General features: G+C 39.7%; 1 protein-coding gene across 17 annotated transcripts in view; it reads left to right on the top strand.

Annotated features, from left to right (window-relative positions):
* The window catches only part of ryr1b (ryanodine receptor 1b (skeletal)), an 80,640-nt gene that overhangs the window by 4,107 nt on the left and 60,162 nt on the right, over positions 1-16,371 (top strand). For 13 of the 17 annotated variants that reach the window (XM_056374778.1, XM_056374784.1, XM_056374783.1 and 10 more), the window contains 3 exons: positions 14,570-14,689; positions 14,781-14,882; positions 16,060-16,080. In XM_056374778.1, the coding sequence (XP_056230753.1) occupies positions 14,570-14,689; positions 14,781-14,882; positions 16,060-16,080 (243 nt within the window). The remainder of the gene's footprint in view (positions 1-14,569; positions 14,690-14,780; positions 14,883-16,059; positions 16,081-16,371) is intronic. The other 4 variants (XM_056374782.1, XM_056374792.1, XM_056374793.1 and 1 more) reach the window with 1 other exon arrangement.

Raw genomic sequence — 16,371 nt, forward strand, 5'->3', positions numbered from 1 at the left:
TGTGTTGGTTTTTAATAACAATTCATAAATGTAGACAAAAAAACTGTTGTTAAGAAATAACATGATACAATTCCAATGAAAGTCAGTAAACAATAATAATCATTTTTGCCTGGCTTTGTTTCCATCCACGATTAAGTGAGATGCTGGAATGTTCTCAAATAAGAGACTCATCCCTCCACACTTACTTTGTCTTTGAGAAGAGCATAATCCAAAAGCCAAATCCTCACACAACGGACAGTGAAATTTGTTTGTTAAAGCGGAGCTCTACCACTACCATTTCTGCAGTGTTTATTTAACTGTGAAATAACAGTTAAAGTACAAAAGAGCCCAGACAGCGGCATAGAGACAGACTTCAAGCAATGTACAATGATGGACAGGGTTCCTATCAAGCTTGTGGTGTCAGCTCATAATAACCATGAGCCAGCATTACAGAGCAACACAGCTGTTGCTTATATTACACAACTATAAACAGTGTTTTTTTTTTAAAAATTATCTTCAGAAACTGGCAAATGATTTGTGAAAGACAAATGCGAAACACTTTGGATGCCTTCAGTGGGTTTGTCCTTTGGTTCAAGAGGTTCAGTTAGGAGGAAACTATTAGACACCAACACTTCAAAAGGAAAAAACAATGCAGCTCTATGTGAATTATTAATGTCTCGTGTACTTCAATGGGTTTGTCTTTGACACTATCACTGTCGGGGTCAGGGGTTCAATCCCCACGCACAATACAGGGCTAAAAATGTAAGTGCTCATGGAGCTGTAAGGCTCTTTGGATTAAAGCATCCACCAAATGGTCTTTTCTCTTTTAATTAGTGGCTAGTGATGGGAGGCATCGTGTGAGTCAGCTGTTTCTCTCAGCTGGGGTTTTTCCCTGGGTTATATTGGAGGTGGGAGGTGTGATACGAGTGTGTGCACAGAGGAGTTCTTACCTGGACCGGCTGGGGCAGCAGACAGGAGTCATATTTTTACCTGATATAATCTTTTTGCAGTTACATAACCTGTCATGCAGGTTCACAGCCTGTGTGCCAAGGCTCACTTTTCAGCAGGAGGTTTAGCTCAGCCCTTGGAAGGCTTTCTGTTTCTGCAGCCCATCACGTTATCTCACAACTATTTAATGAAATCATTGGAGTCATTTGAGCAAAATTAGATTTTGAAGATAAAAGATATGCAGTTTTCATCACGTCAGTGTCTAGTATGACTAACATTTATGTTTAGTTTATGTTAGTTCTAACTTGCATTAATAACTGGTGCCAAGTAAATCTAGATTTCTCTCCTACAATGCACTAGTTTTGCTCCTTTGAATGCACAAAGATTGTAAAATTCCTGGGAAATGCGAAATGAAGAACATCATCCAAAACTTGCTTTTTAACTGGTATAGGTTTTCTCTCTGACAGGCATCTTGCCTGTGTGTATAATAAGTTGACACCAGATGGTTTAGCCCTAAGCTACCTAAATTTGGTTTAGGAAAGCTTTTCAAAACTTTAATGAATACCCTTGTATGATACAAGACGAAGGAGGAAGTGTGAGTGTCGGCCATGACAGGGCTGACGCGGAAACTGCTGTCGAGATAAATTTGCTTTATAGGATTTTACTAGTGATATCTTGGGGACTCAAATGGCACATCAGAAACGCCATCTTGTGTCCTTTAAGGTTTAGTTTAACTTAGTATCAACTTGTCCATTTTGTTGTACTGTACGCCATGATTCATCATGCCAGCTGCTCTATATATTTTGCTGTCTATGTGATTGTACATGGATTAACCTGTCATGCTTACAAGGTATGGAATCAACAATAAACATAATGCTAATGTTTTTAATTTAACTGTAGATTCCCACAATTTTAAAAATGATCAATATCTCCTCATGTCCATCACGAGGATCTTTAGTGTGATGATGGTGCATACATGTAACAGACAACACAACACTGTATATGTTATTCTGGCCGCCCTCCTCCCTTGTGAGAGTAACTGAGAGTATGTAGGTGCTCCTGCAAACTGAGAAGCCTATTGTTGTCTATTTGAGGAAGGGGCTGAAAAAAAAACCATCATCCCTTCACTTTTATGATTTTCTCAGTTGTTTTACTTGTGTTTCACCCCTGCTGAGACTCATCCAAATACGAAGAAAAGCTGTGGGGGTGTGAGTTTGGGAATAAGGTAATGCAGTGCTGCTTATAGTGTTTTTTCAGATGGGGGTTTTGTTTAATAATAGGAGGAAATAAGAGGAGATTAAATCCTTTAAATGCTGAAAGCTGCTCAGTGTGACAGATGGGAACACAAGAAAATGTTATGCGTTCTGGGCATCTTCAACATATCTCCAGTGATCATTTTCACATCACAAAAGGCCACACACAGATTACTCAGCAGTGCTGCTCTATTCTATTCTAGGTTTTATTGTGTTATTGTAATACGGTCCAGGCCTGTGACTCATAGCGCTGAGTGATCACAGTATGGCTTGAATAGTTGTACAGTCTACACTCGCTAGTGGGGCTTAGTCGTGCCACCTGCTGTACAGTAGCAGGTCGCTTAAATTCTCTCTCCACTCAAACAGAGTGGATGCCCTCTGTTGAACTACCGGTGTCTAGTATTCAACCTCCTACCTAAAAAAAAAAAACACCCTGCAAGCATTCAGCCCCCACATTTGCTGTCAAGAGATTGGCTTAGCTTGCAATAGCCAGCAGTCTCTCCTTTTCTCTTTAGAGAAAGCCTCGAACAACAGCCACAGCCGGCTGAAATGTCTCCTGCGCTACAAACACACCAGAGTCTACATTAGGTAACAAAGAGTTCATACAATGGTCCTGTTTCTCTGCTGGTGAAGGTAAAAGCTGTGTCACTGTTTCACGATGCCACCTTTGTGGTGTGAATCGCACAGGCGAGTGAGTTTGAAGGGGTATTTGAGTTCCAGTCTATAACAGCAGTTTCTTTTTATAGTGTGCCACTATAAGTGCACACACTCTGGAGGGAGAAACCAGAGGATTCAGTGTCCTATTTGCCAGCATCCTTTGGGAGACATGGTGTGTGTGTGTATGCGTAGATGTGAAAGTGTGTTTGCGTGTGCGTCAAGTGAACTTGAGATCTTGTTCATTGTTGTCACAGTCAATTGTGACATTTGTGGCCTGGACTCCATAGTAACCTTTGACAGGAATCTCAATCATGCAGAAGCACTGATTTGGAGATTTGGAGGTTAAATGGCGACTGATGCCCCTGTTAGAACCAGGCTAAATACAACTGTGGAACAATTACACTGTATTTCAATGTCAAAGAGGTTCAACCACACATTGAAATGAAGTCTTTGAAATGCAGTGGAAACAATGGTTATTTGCAAACTAGATGTCTTTTAGTTTTCAACAAAGTTGACCTCAGGGGTGATGCAGACATCTTGACATCTTTTGACCTGCAAATGAACAATTCATTGCTTACTGGGTGGATACTGGCTTTTAGGTGCCCTGTGCAGGAGCTGAAGGACTTTACATTTCTGATGCTGCCAGTGACTGTGTTTTGCCTTGTTGCCTTTGTAGAGATACAGACGAGAGTTGCAGTGAGGGAGAAAGAGAGAGACGTGACATGCAGCAACGGTTCCTGGCTGGATAGCTGATGTCGTGGTTATATGTTATGCGTCTCAATCACACTCAGTTATTGGACACCCTGCATTTGACTTCTTTGATGGTGCTTTCAGGGGTTGGGCTGTGAAAGCCAGGTCTGGTTTGGATTCAGGTCCAAGTTGCTGTAATAGACTCATTTCCTAATCACACTGTATGTAACTTCTCTTGCTCGGAGTCTCTCAATCAAAACAATAACAAAAGACCGCGTTGGGTGATGTCATGAAACAGCGTGGGATCATGGGGGTTGTTGTCCTCACCACCATTGCCATAAGCCTCTAATTATAACTGTTAAAAACACAGAGTGAAGCAGTTTCACGTTTAAAGTCAGTGTTTCGCTGATGCTGTACGGAGGACACAGGGTGCCAGGGAAGGGCTGGGAGCTGAGATTACTGCTAACCTTTGTTTTCATCGTTTTCTCTGATAAGTTATGAACCAGACATTCAGGAGGTATTTACCAGCAGCGAAATTATCCACAGAGGTGTCCTCTTCTTCCTAACAAATGGAGGAGGGTTACAACCGGTAGAAACACCCATAAATTAGTTTCACTTTAAAAATGACTGATTTGCTCTTTGGCGGACCCGGACTAGCTTGAAACTGAGACTGCTTACCTTTGTTTCTTTAATAACTTATGAACCAGACGTACAGGAACCAAATTATCCGCAGATGTGTCCTCCTCTCCATAACAAACTGAGCGAGGAATTAAAAATTCGCCAAAGCTCTTCGACGGACACAGGACAGGATGTCTCCAGCGGTTGGGAGCTGAGCTGCCTGAGTTTTTTCTCTGATGACTAAAATCCATCTGGTTAAAATATATAGTTAAACAAGCAAGGTGTAAAAAGTGTATATGGCATAAACTAGATAAAAGTCAATTTTGAGCTTCTGGCAGGCAACCACTATGCTGACCCATGCGCATAGACACAGACCCTTAACACCATTAAAATTATGTATTTCTTTTGGTTTGACAATTGCTGGAAACATTTGGGATAATTTAAGTACACAACTCTAACATATATATATATATATAACATAGGTCTAGTCATTTTTAGACATTTTAGTGTGGAAAAGTTACACATAATAAATTCTATTGCGACAAATCTTTATCTTGTATCAGTTTATTCAATTAACAGAGCATTTTTTTTAAAAACAAGTGTCAGATTTTCCCTTGTTAATTCATCAGTTTCATTACTTAAATTCAGTGTTAAAGTTAAACACAACCCTGACCTGCCTTTATCAAAAGGCAATTGAATGAAAAACAGGGATGACACGATCAAAATGCAGTTTGAACAAACATTGCCCTTTATATCACTAACCCTAACTAACTAACTTTGCAAAAACATTATCCCCACTTTTCCTCATTGCTTTGCTCCCTCACTCTTTCTTTGTTTGACCTTGTAGTCTTATTGCTGTTTGTCTATCACTGGTCTCCATAGACTGTGGAAACCCGAAGCTATGATACATATTTTATTGTTGCACTGCTGCTTATTTGTACAGAGACGCAGAGTCTCTCCCCATTTTTCATCCCAATTGTCTTTGTCCTCCCTCTCTCTCTGTTGCTATAGTTTACACACACACACACACACACACACACACAGACTGTGTACATCAGTGAGCTACAGTAGCAGCAGATTTTGGGATGGCAGCAGATGATGGGTGAGGGTGAGGGAGGTGGGGAGGGTGCGAGCAAAGCAGGGCTTTAGAAGTGCTGAGCCCAGGAGATGAACACGTCCACAGCGGGACAGCAAAACACACACAGCCACAGACACAGACACAGACACACACACACACACACACACACACACTCACACATACATACATACATATACAGCACCTGTTAGTCTGCCTGCTTCGGTCACAGCAGTTTACACAATAAACAGGTGGTCTGGTCTACTCTGTTAGGCACAATAGAAACAGAGAGAGAGAGAGGGATCCTGCAGAAGCAAAGTGACACAACTGTTATGTAAACTGCTGCTGCTGTGTGTGTGTGTGTGTGTGTGTGTGTGTGTGTGTGTGTGTTTATATGTGTGTTTGTGTGCGCATGTGCATGTGCTTGTGCGATTGCGTGCATTTGCGCAGAGGCGTTGATTAGCTCTGTCACTTTATAGCTTAAAGGATCTAGGAAACTTTTCTGCATGCAGGTTCCCTATGGTCCTGTCCACGTTGATACTTCATGATGTTGCATAATCCATCACACTGAACATCAGAATCACATTAGTTTGTGTCACTATCACATCATAGCTTCGTACTTGGTAAAAGTCTGCATTGCTTTACTTCTCACCATAATGTAACTTTGGCAAACATAATATGGGTTTGGTCATTGTGATATACTACAGTAAGGCAAGTTTCTAGTAATCAGTAATGATAAAGTATACTAGTAATACAATAATACATCAGATACATTTTCTGATCATTCATCATTCTTACAGAAATGAATGGAGATCAGCTTTCTGAAACATAGCAGCACAGTCTTGAAATTCAATGTGATTTGTTTTAAACCGTCTAAAATATGCAAAACAAATGATCTGGTCCCTTATAGCCCTTTAGAAGCGAGTACAGCATAAAGTGATTTGTAACTAAACAAGTCCAGATGCCCCTATGTTTACTTCCACATTGCTCCCTGACAATGCTTCGTTTCAAGATGCCAAAATCTTTCAGAATGTGTGTGCAGTCTGAGTTTTGTCATTGAGGAAAATATTGGAGATGATGAGGTAAATATGGGACTGTTTTGGACCCACTGTGCACACGTTTGGCTTGAGGCACTTGGATTATGTTGCAAAAGCTGTCTAGAGAAATCTGACAATATTTTTTTCAGAGCCTGTAGTCTTATTAACTAAATCAGAGACAAAACTATGAAGATTAACTTCATGTGCTTTGTGAACATGAAGGGAGGTTGGTGAAGGATATTTGAAATTTAATGTTTAACTCTTTCTTTTAACTGCCCACAAGTTGAATAGTGTCTTGACTTGAGGTTTTCTCTTCTATTTGGCTCTATATACGCTGCGATATTTCACATTTCAGTTTTTTTTTTTCAATTATATTTTCTGAGGCTAGTTTCATCTGGGGACTATGGGATGGTGCTTGTCCTCCACTATAAATCTCTCTGTGCCTTAACTCACTCCTATATTCAATTTTTGGATTACACATGGTTTTATGCAGGCCCGCTGATCAGGAAAGTACTTTACTTTACTCTTAAGGCAAATGGACTTTTTTTTGGGATGAATTTTGGATTTAGGCCAGCTAAAATAATTTATTTATAACAGTGTTTTCCTTTGAATTGCTGCTGTCTGCCAGACTTATCGTCTTTCAAAGGGCAGAGGCTGTTTAATGTTTGATGTCTGATAGTTTGTAGCAGTTTAACTGAGCCAGAAGGGATTGAAGCCAATGTGTGCAGGATGTCAAAACACTGCATGTCAATGAAATTCACCTATAATGTTTCTCAGAATCTTGTGGTGAATTATCACTGCTAAAGTCTAGAGTAGCCAGGAGTGTAGTCATGAATGAAAACAATGAGATAAGATACGATGTTCATGCTATTTAGTTGTTTTTCTTCTCATTAACCTACATTTTAGCAACTTGATCTCATCTTTCTTTATGGATTTTTTGCAAAGTAGTCATGAATGATTTGAACCCTAACTGTGTTATCAGTGTTGCTTTATAACTGCAGTATAACCCACTGAGCTTTAAGACATTTCTGAGTGTATAAGTAAGTATAATATTCCTTTTGGGGTAGTGATTGGTTGATTTTACTCAATTTGATTTTACTTACAGAGCTTTTTGCTCATCAGAAGTAGAAGTTATCAACCAGTTTTCCTGTGCTCAGTGCTTTTCCTGTGAGCAAGAGTCTCTGTTGGCTCACTCTCCAAGTGAGACCTCTAAGTATCTGCTGGTCAGCAGAAGGAGGGAATGTGATAGTGACAGGTGCAGCCACCTAAAATAGGAGAGGAGTGCAGGGGGAAGGCCCAGGGCAGCGCGGTAGAGGTAATGGAAAAAGGGAGAGAAAAGAGGACGGCAATGAAATAATAAGAGGACAGAGGGAAAATGTGGGCGAGGAGAGTATAGCAAAGGAAAGAGTGGAATGAGACTGAGCACGATAAAGAGACAGAGAGAGACGGCAGCAAAAGCTTTTCCGTCTCAAGCTCCCTGTAAATTTTGTGCATCATAACTTATCTGTAAAACCCAGTCGGACATGCCATTAGACATGTAACTCAGAGCACAGGCACACACACATAGATACACTCATGGGACTGTAATGACTCCTGCATTACTGCAGCAGTAGCAAACATTTTGTTATTTTACCCAGGATTTTTTCAAAAGTGTGTAGCTTATGTTGTTTAATCATAAAATTATTTATAAATGAAATAATTGTGGCTCTGTTGTTTGGTGTCCCACTGTCTACAGGGGCTTTTTCTCTTGTGTTGTAGTGTGACGCTTGAGGCAGGATAGAGTTCATCAACACTTTTACCAGGAAGATGGAAACTTAAAAGTTTGGGATTTACAGAGTGTTTGAGTAGGAATTAATTAACTGTGTTGTATTGTGATGCCAAAGCAGAGAGGAAGAAGCTTTGCCTTTGATGCAGCAGAGTACAAGCTTTTGCAAACTTTGTGTAGATTTTAATGGACTGTAGGGTTATCACACTCTGTCAGGGCCATCACTGAACCCTTAACTGTAGTGAAATGACAAATAAAAGGCAATTTGCAAGTTGCTCAGTGGACGTTGGGAGCACTACCACCACAGTATTAAATGACTCACTGAATTAAGTTTGGAAATATCTGTGTTGTTAGAGATAAGCTGTAAGAGAGAGCGAGAGAGAGACAGAGATAAGGGAAGAAAAGAGATTTATCGAGACTTTAGCGAAGTTGTTTCTCTACAAATTGAGATACTGTCTGTTACTTTTTTTTTTCTTTTTTTTTAATGTACTGTATATTCACCCCATAAAGCTCATATAGAACAATCTAGAGCCTGAGCGATTTATCGATACTGGCCTATCACAGTTATATCTGTATCGGCGCATATATATATATTCACTGATATGCGGTGATATGAATACTTTTATTAGCAATAATGCAGTGGAAATGCTCGGGTCAAGTCAAATCATATAGACAGCTTTTTATGTATATTATGTATTTTTTATACAAGTTATATATATATATATATATATATATATATATATATATATATGTATATAATATATACATATTTGTTATTATGTTTTCTATTATTAATTATTATATATTATATTTTTATAGTTATTTTATTTAATTCCCAATTTAGCAATATCAGAATTTTTTACTCCCTGATATTGGTATCGGCATCGTCCCCAAAAATCTACTATCGGTCGGGCTCTAACATAAACCTCCATCACAATGTTTTTTTTGTAGATTGTTGCAAACAGTGGTCCCTCTTAACCATCCCTCCTTTCACTTAATGTCTTTAAAGATGGTAAATTAATGGCAGTGTGTTGTGATGCAGGTAGTTATCTGCAAGGAAACTTGTGACTTGTGCAGTGCTCAATCTGTATCTGTTGACACTGGTGAGTTAAGGAGATGGTTTTGCTATTTTGGAGTTGATATGTTAGAGATGGTGTGTAGGCCTGGAGTGTACTGTATATAAACTAAATGTTTCTCCAGATCTTTATCCTCAGGTAGCACAGACCCATAATCCCTCAGTCTACAGTTTTATCAAGACCATGAAAAGGGCCTAATGTTATAATGCTGTAGAGACATTAATTGTGAAAAAATAACAATTTCATAAAAATTGAAATATTGAAAAGAACGATGATACAGGAATGTAATAAACAAAAGCGTCAGGGATAAAAGTTGTTTCGAGAGACATTTCAGGCAGCAGAAGAGAAAACATGAGTGAGAGCACGTGATTTACCAGAGTGAGCGTGCCACAGTGCCCCTCAGACTGCAGTGTGATGGAGGATGCTGATAGTGCACCTGTACAGTCCTTTCTAGTTTTCAACAGGAAACCCCATCACCACTCTCCCCTCTACCTTACTGAGCTGTTCCTCTCTCCCACCCACATACTGTGCAATGTGCTGTCCCTCACTCTTTTTATGTCTGCAGAAATATAATCAATGTCTTGGGGTGGCCTGCATCAGCACACTTTCTCGAACAAATCTCGAACTGTAAAGAGAGAATGGATGTGTTATTCATTTGCTGAGAGTGATGTGATTACTGAGCAGGTTTTCAGTGGCATGGATGAATTTGAGAGTGTGGCATGAATGGCTGAAGAAGTAAATCAATATTGAGATGAAAATATTCAAAAGATCATGAACTGAAATAAGCATTTAAACAAATCATAGTGTAAAAGTTCAGACTGTGCTGAAGCTGCCCTGTTAACTTGCGAACAAAGCAGGGCAAAGAAATCATATTGTGATTATTTTAGCCGATATTGTGATCGCGATATGAGTCACAATTTCAGTTGAATCAGGTCATGTTTGCATTTCATTTTCACTGAAAAAAGTATAAAAATAATGATGATGTTACTTTTGTCGGGGCACCAAACAAGGATGTTCCTTTATGTCTGGAGAATATGATTTGTAGGCGTCTCTGTAGCACCACAATGGTTCACTTATGGTCTGTTGTGACACATTTTACCTTCATCAAAAAAATGGCAGCTCCTGTGACTTGGATATTGTCTTAATAATGTTTTGATTGATTGTTCAGACCTAAAACAAAGTAAATAAAAATAAGATATTAATGGCTGTCAATGCAAAGGATTTGAATCAAGGAGATAAATATAAGTTTACCATGTAATTTGGAATACTGACATTATTAAGATAATGCTGCAGTATATAACAGTATTTATTATTGTTATATACTGCATATGTTTTCCACATCAAACATGTATTAGAGATAAGAAAATATATAAATATCTCAGAAAATATAGATTCAAATAACCATAGCCATTTGTCATGAAAACTAAAACCAGATGATTACATGTCTTTTCATGTTGGTCACATGCCATGTGCCTTTTTTGTTTGTGTTTTTCTTGGTAATGAATAGGAAGGTTAATATGTTCTAAAAAAATTTCAAGTTTGTTTTTTGTTAGACATGAAGTTGAAGGTCGAGGGTTAGAGCTAGAGTTAACTATTTGGACACTGCAACAGTGATTACTGAATTACACAGCCACCAGCCCCAGTTTCATAGTTGTGTTGTACTTAATGTTGTACTTATGTTACTTAAGTTTTGAACAGACAACAAAACCTGAACCAGCCGGTTACCTGCAAGTGGAGAAGACAAACCTCCCAACTACATTTTAACAGTGTATTAGCACTTAGCTGGATGCTGGTATTAAGTTCCATTATAGCACCAATTGAGATAAATTACCAGATAAACTTAACGATCGAACACACTCTGCCGACAGCGACAGTATCAGTTATGTGTATGGTTGAAGAATGTCATGTGCCCATCCTGTCCTACCACATAGTTTAGGAGAGCGTGGGAGGATCGTAGGAAACACATATCTCTCACCATTCTGCATGTGTTTTCTTGTTTGGTTCCTGTGGGGGGGTGGGGGGGGGTGGGAGGTGGGGGGGGGGGGGGGCACCATGCCTGCTTGTCTGGGGAACCCTGGCTATCCTCTGTCTGCAAGTGCACCATCAGATGTCCCTAGAGAATATACAAAGGTGTCTGCTTTCAGGCGCTATCTATGCCTCTGGCTGTAAATCTCTGCTGCATTACACACCTCTATTTGCACACACTAGTGTGTTTGTTTGTGTCTGTCAATTTACATCCAATTGTCTCTACTTCTCCCTCTGACCCTGAGAATCCACATAGCCCACATGCTTCAGCCGCCAAGTCCAAACATGGTTTGGCTGTAACTCTACACCCACCATGTTGATGGGACATCAAATGAGTTTCATCCACATATCTTTGCCCACAGCACAGGTAGAAGTGCAGTGGGTCAGGTGGGTGATAACCAGCACATCCTGGATTTCAATCAATGCTGCCCACCTGTCTTGGCTCCATCAAATAAGGTCATGTGAGATTAACAAATAATCAAGCGTTGTGGTTGGCTTACAACAAAGCGTCAGTTGCACATCCTGAAAGCTGCCTCTATTAATAAAAGGCTGAGTTAAGCCCAGGGGTTTCTGTGGTCTCTGAATCAGCTTTTCACATGGTCAGATTGGAAGTGATTCACACTGTGTGACTCTCAGAAGGACACGGCTCTGTAGTTGCTAATGCACTTGATAGACTACTATTATAAGTCTGAGTGCCCTAACATTAAGGCTGGAACAACAAGTCCAACCATGTACCAGCAAAGTGTTGGCAAATGCTGGCTGAGGCTTTTGTGTTTTTCTGCTCCACCTGCCAGTTTGGCAGGTAACCAGCCATTTTCTCAAGATTCTCTCTTGTGCTTCATATCGTACATGCGAGTTAAAACTGTAAAATACCTGGTTAGAATCAATTCTGTGGGTTTTTAAAGCAATAGTGTGGTTCCTTTTTCCTTGCAATAATTTTTGTATGTTGGCTACTGAGTCATAAAATGCCCTATTTCACAAAAACCTTTTGTTTTTGTTATTAGCAATAATGATAGCCCTTATTTTTGTAGCACTTTCAAGAATATTGGTGCAAAATGCTTTACATTTGAGATACTTTGAAAAATTAATAAAGATAAAGGCAATGAGATTTGAGTTGCCTGTTAAGTGCCTGAATCCTTGAGGTCTCACAGTCCTCCTGAGCCTCCTCTTACTTTTTCATTTTGCCTATAGAGCTAGAGTGATGAAGCACATTAAGTCTGCTATGTACGACTTGTGACTGTAGAAATGTACGGAAGCCACTGGGTAGGACTCCTGTATAATGTTGGGGCATATATCGTCTATGGTTGTCATCTGATCGCACATCTTGTCTCGGTGCAATGAGTCACTAGGTTCCTTCGGTCTGCTTTTAGACACCAACAAGCTCAGCCCTTTTTCCTTAATGGGGACTGCAGTCTCAGTCTGTGTGCACTGTCCTCAAAACATAGCCAGTTTAGCCCATTTTAACCTTGCCTATCCCATTTCAGCATCACTTTTTCTGTCACATTATGACTTCTCTGCGATGATGCTGGGATTCATTGTAATCTATGGTCAGCCTTGATAAAACAAAGATCCATGTAGTGCATATAGTTATTGGTCTGGAGCTCAGCTTCGAAGGCTCAGCTTTGAAGTGGTGTGAGTTGAAGGTATTGTTTTTGTACAAAGGAGGTGGGAAAGATATTCCACCACTTTGTTTTTAACATGATTGAGAACTTGTTTTCTATTTTGCAATACCTCTGAGATTCACTTATTTTGCAAAAAATTCATGTTTTCATGATGTATATACAGTTTTAGTAGCACTTGAGTTTCATATTGAGTGGTGTTGGTCATGTCTGCAGTGAAGGAGAGAGGGCACATTGCTCCACTTTTTGGAGTGCAAAGCAGGGAACACGAGGACAGGACAGAGGAGACATTTCTAGGCTGAGGAGAGATAGATGATAGCCCCGCCATCAGAAGAGGGGACACTCTTCAGCCAAAGAAACACTAGAGGCCTCTCGGTGGAAGAGGGGAGTACATATTATGAGGTCACTGATCTGCATCACTTTCTATACTCCTGCAATGTGCCATAAACATAGACATGCAAATTCCTGTGCTGCCCTCTGCCTCTCTTTAAAGTGCCTGCCTATTATCCTAAACAATACTGTAAGTCCTGACACATCGATGGTGCAGAATCACCAGGGCACAACGGCGAGTCGAGAATGAGAAGACAGAATGATTCATTAGTTGTTAGACAAGACGGGAGGAAAGACAGGAAGCTGTCCAGAAGTGTAGAGAGGAATATCAGTCAGGTTAAGTGATGGATCCACTTGCATAATGACTGAGTAGAAGGAGCAGCTGAGAATGTTGAGTGTCAGGTGTGGGTTACGCAGGGGAGGGGGTGTTTATTGCTGTATTTACACCAGTCTCTAGAGGGTCCAGGCATTGACGAGGAGCACCAAATTACTGTCTGTTAGTATGCTGCTTGTAAAATGGAGTTGCATGTATCTATTGTGCCGCCCCTTACTTTGAGTTGCTGTTTGCAGTCTTCTCAGCTTCTCACTTCAAAGACCATATCAGTGGTTTTACCAGTTTTTCCCTCTTAACCGTGAATAGTATATATATACATATTTATATATATATATATGTTTGTGTGTGTGTGTGTGTGTGTGTGTGTGTGTGTGTATACATTACTGCAGCCAATATTACAATTATTAATTATTATTCCTATTTTTCAATACACTATTGGTTCTCATCCACTTAGGTATGATATGAACATCAATTAGGAGGCTCTTGCTTTAGTTGTGTAATCCAGCACAGTGAACATGATGGCAATGCAGTTTAAGCTCAAATTGATTTGAAAAATTGTCACTGTTTTGTGCAACATTGACGTAACTTTGAAATTAATACAGATGTTAACATTCACAGTGATAGATTATTTAGATAAAGCAGAGTATGGAAATAAATGAAAGCCAATGGCTACCTGAAAAGTAAGAAAATTTGTTCAGAGCAGTGCACCATAATTCGCAAAAGCCTCAGCAGCACTGCACAGTATTAATGATTTGTAGTAAAAGTAGCAGTAAAACATATATAATCACTGGTATTGTTATTTTGGTTTAGTCATTGGGTACTATTCAGTGTGTACACATACAAGTGTCTTTTTAAAAAAATGTGCTATAGCAAGTTCCTCTTTTGCACTTATAAAGCGTGTCAGTTTAGTCAATAAAAGGTCAGTTTTCTAAATAACAATGCCTGCTACAAATGTCAAGTCAGTTTTATTCGATGCTTTAAAAACTTTTTACTAACACATGAAAAAGCAGGCACAGCAGGGTCAGCCAGCAGAAAAAAATCAGATGTGAGGCTAATAAGTGTGTGGTTAAAAGCCTAAATTCATAGTGAGCATAAAATAGTGTGTAAGTGAAAGGCCACTGAGTGAATGTGTTCTTAACCCTGTGTTTGTGTTTTGGATGCAGGACGACCAGGTCGTTCTGCAGTGCACTGCCTCCGTCCTGAAAGAGACGATTAAGCTATGTCTGTCCTGCGAGGGCTTCGGGAACCGTCTCTGCTTCCTGGAAACCACATCCAACGCTCAGGTGAGATGCTGGTCTCCTCCCTCCCTTTTGTTTGTTCTGTGTGTAATCTTGTTTTTAGTAACTTCGTTTCGTGCTGTGTATACGTTTGCAGAATGTGCCCCCGGACCTGGCCATATGTACCTTCATTCTGGAGCAGTCGCTGTCGGTTCGTGCTCTGCAGGAGATGCTGGCCAACACGGTGGAGATGACCGAGGTAGGAGTCAAATGCAGACATAAAGAAATGAGTAATAGATAGAGGAATCTATGGACGTGACAGGTCAAGTAGGCACTTAAGAGGACTATGACTTACGAATGGCAAATGGTCGAGACTTTGGTAGGGAGATTTTCCCCCCTCCTTTCTGACTTATAAAAAATGTATTTATTCTTTTTTACGATGTATTCTGCTGTTCCTGTCTCCCGTCGGTTTCACCGTCACAGGATAGAGTTCTTCAGTTTCAGTTGGGATCGCTGATGTAGATTTGTGATATGTAATGAATCTGGTTTTGTTGAGGCCTACAGTCTTTTTGTAGTATTCCTCAGTACCATTCACTGAGAGGAACATTACAACATTTTTGGAAATATGTATGTTTGCTGTCTTACTCAGAGTCACATAAGAAAATGAACACCAATGTAATCTTTGTGTTCAGGATGTTACAAAGAAGTGTTTCACCTAAAAGGAGCAAAAGGGCCTTACAAAATTTTCAAAACTGTCATTTTTTGTGCAGTATTTAAAACAAATAACATTCAGCACATTTAGCCTCCAGAGGCGGGTCTCCTCTGAATCCAGACTAGGACACAGATATATACATTTGCTTTTGCTCCTCTCATGTGACTGTTGGTAATAGGGAAACCAAGCATATTTCCTAAAAAGATAAAGTTTATTTTTTATCAGCTTTAATCTGCTTACCCCAGCTATGCAGCTCATATACTGTAGCTCTTTAACACATTTTTTATTTCTTCATTATTATAATTATTTACAGACGATAGATAAGGAGTCTGTGTTCTGATTATAGTTTAAAATGTATGATTGTTTTTAGAATATTATTTACTAACACTGCTGAAACATATCCAAAACATGAGAGACCTATCTAGCATTAGCCCGTGTATTAAAAGATTTGTCTGTTATTTTGGGTTTGATATCTGGTTACAGTCATGACTTTCTTTGGTTGGGCTACTTCCTTGTTTACATATGGATCACAGATTTGGCCTTTAAACATTAATACCAAATTTGGCTTAGAGGTTCATTATACAGCATAAGGTGCATCATGATCCTTCAGTCTATGTGAGCACCATAGATGGACTTATTCTTTGCTTTTATTTTATTATGATTTTTTTACTTGCTATCTGACACCCCCTCCCCTCCCCTTCCCTTCTTGCTCGCTGCCAAGCAGACAGTCGATTTGGACAAATGGGTATGTCTGTTAACATGTCTTATTTCCTGTAACTTGTGTCCCAAACAACCTGGCAACTGTCCTCGTTCCTGTCCTGTTGCCCACTGGATGTCCTACTGAATGAAATAGTGGTGGTGTTGTTCAAATGTTTTGATCATATCCGTTTAGCCCTCACCTCAAGGTGGCGATTGCTCTGTGCACTTGCTATTCATTTTTAGCAACAGTAACTGATGAGGTCCAAGTAAACAATTATAGTATCTTTACAGCTTTCCTTTATGCTGAGCTGTTCTTTATTTACCAAAACAGAATTCT

The sequence above is a fragment of the Seriola aureovittata genome, chromosome 4, assembly GCF_021018895.1.
Source record: "Seriola aureovittata isolate HTS-2021-v1 ecotype China chromosome 4, ASM2101889v1, whole genome shotgun sequence".
Taxonomy (NCBI): domain Eukaryota; kingdom Metazoa; phylum Chordata; class Actinopteri; order Carangiformes; family Carangidae; genus Seriola; species Seriola aureovittata.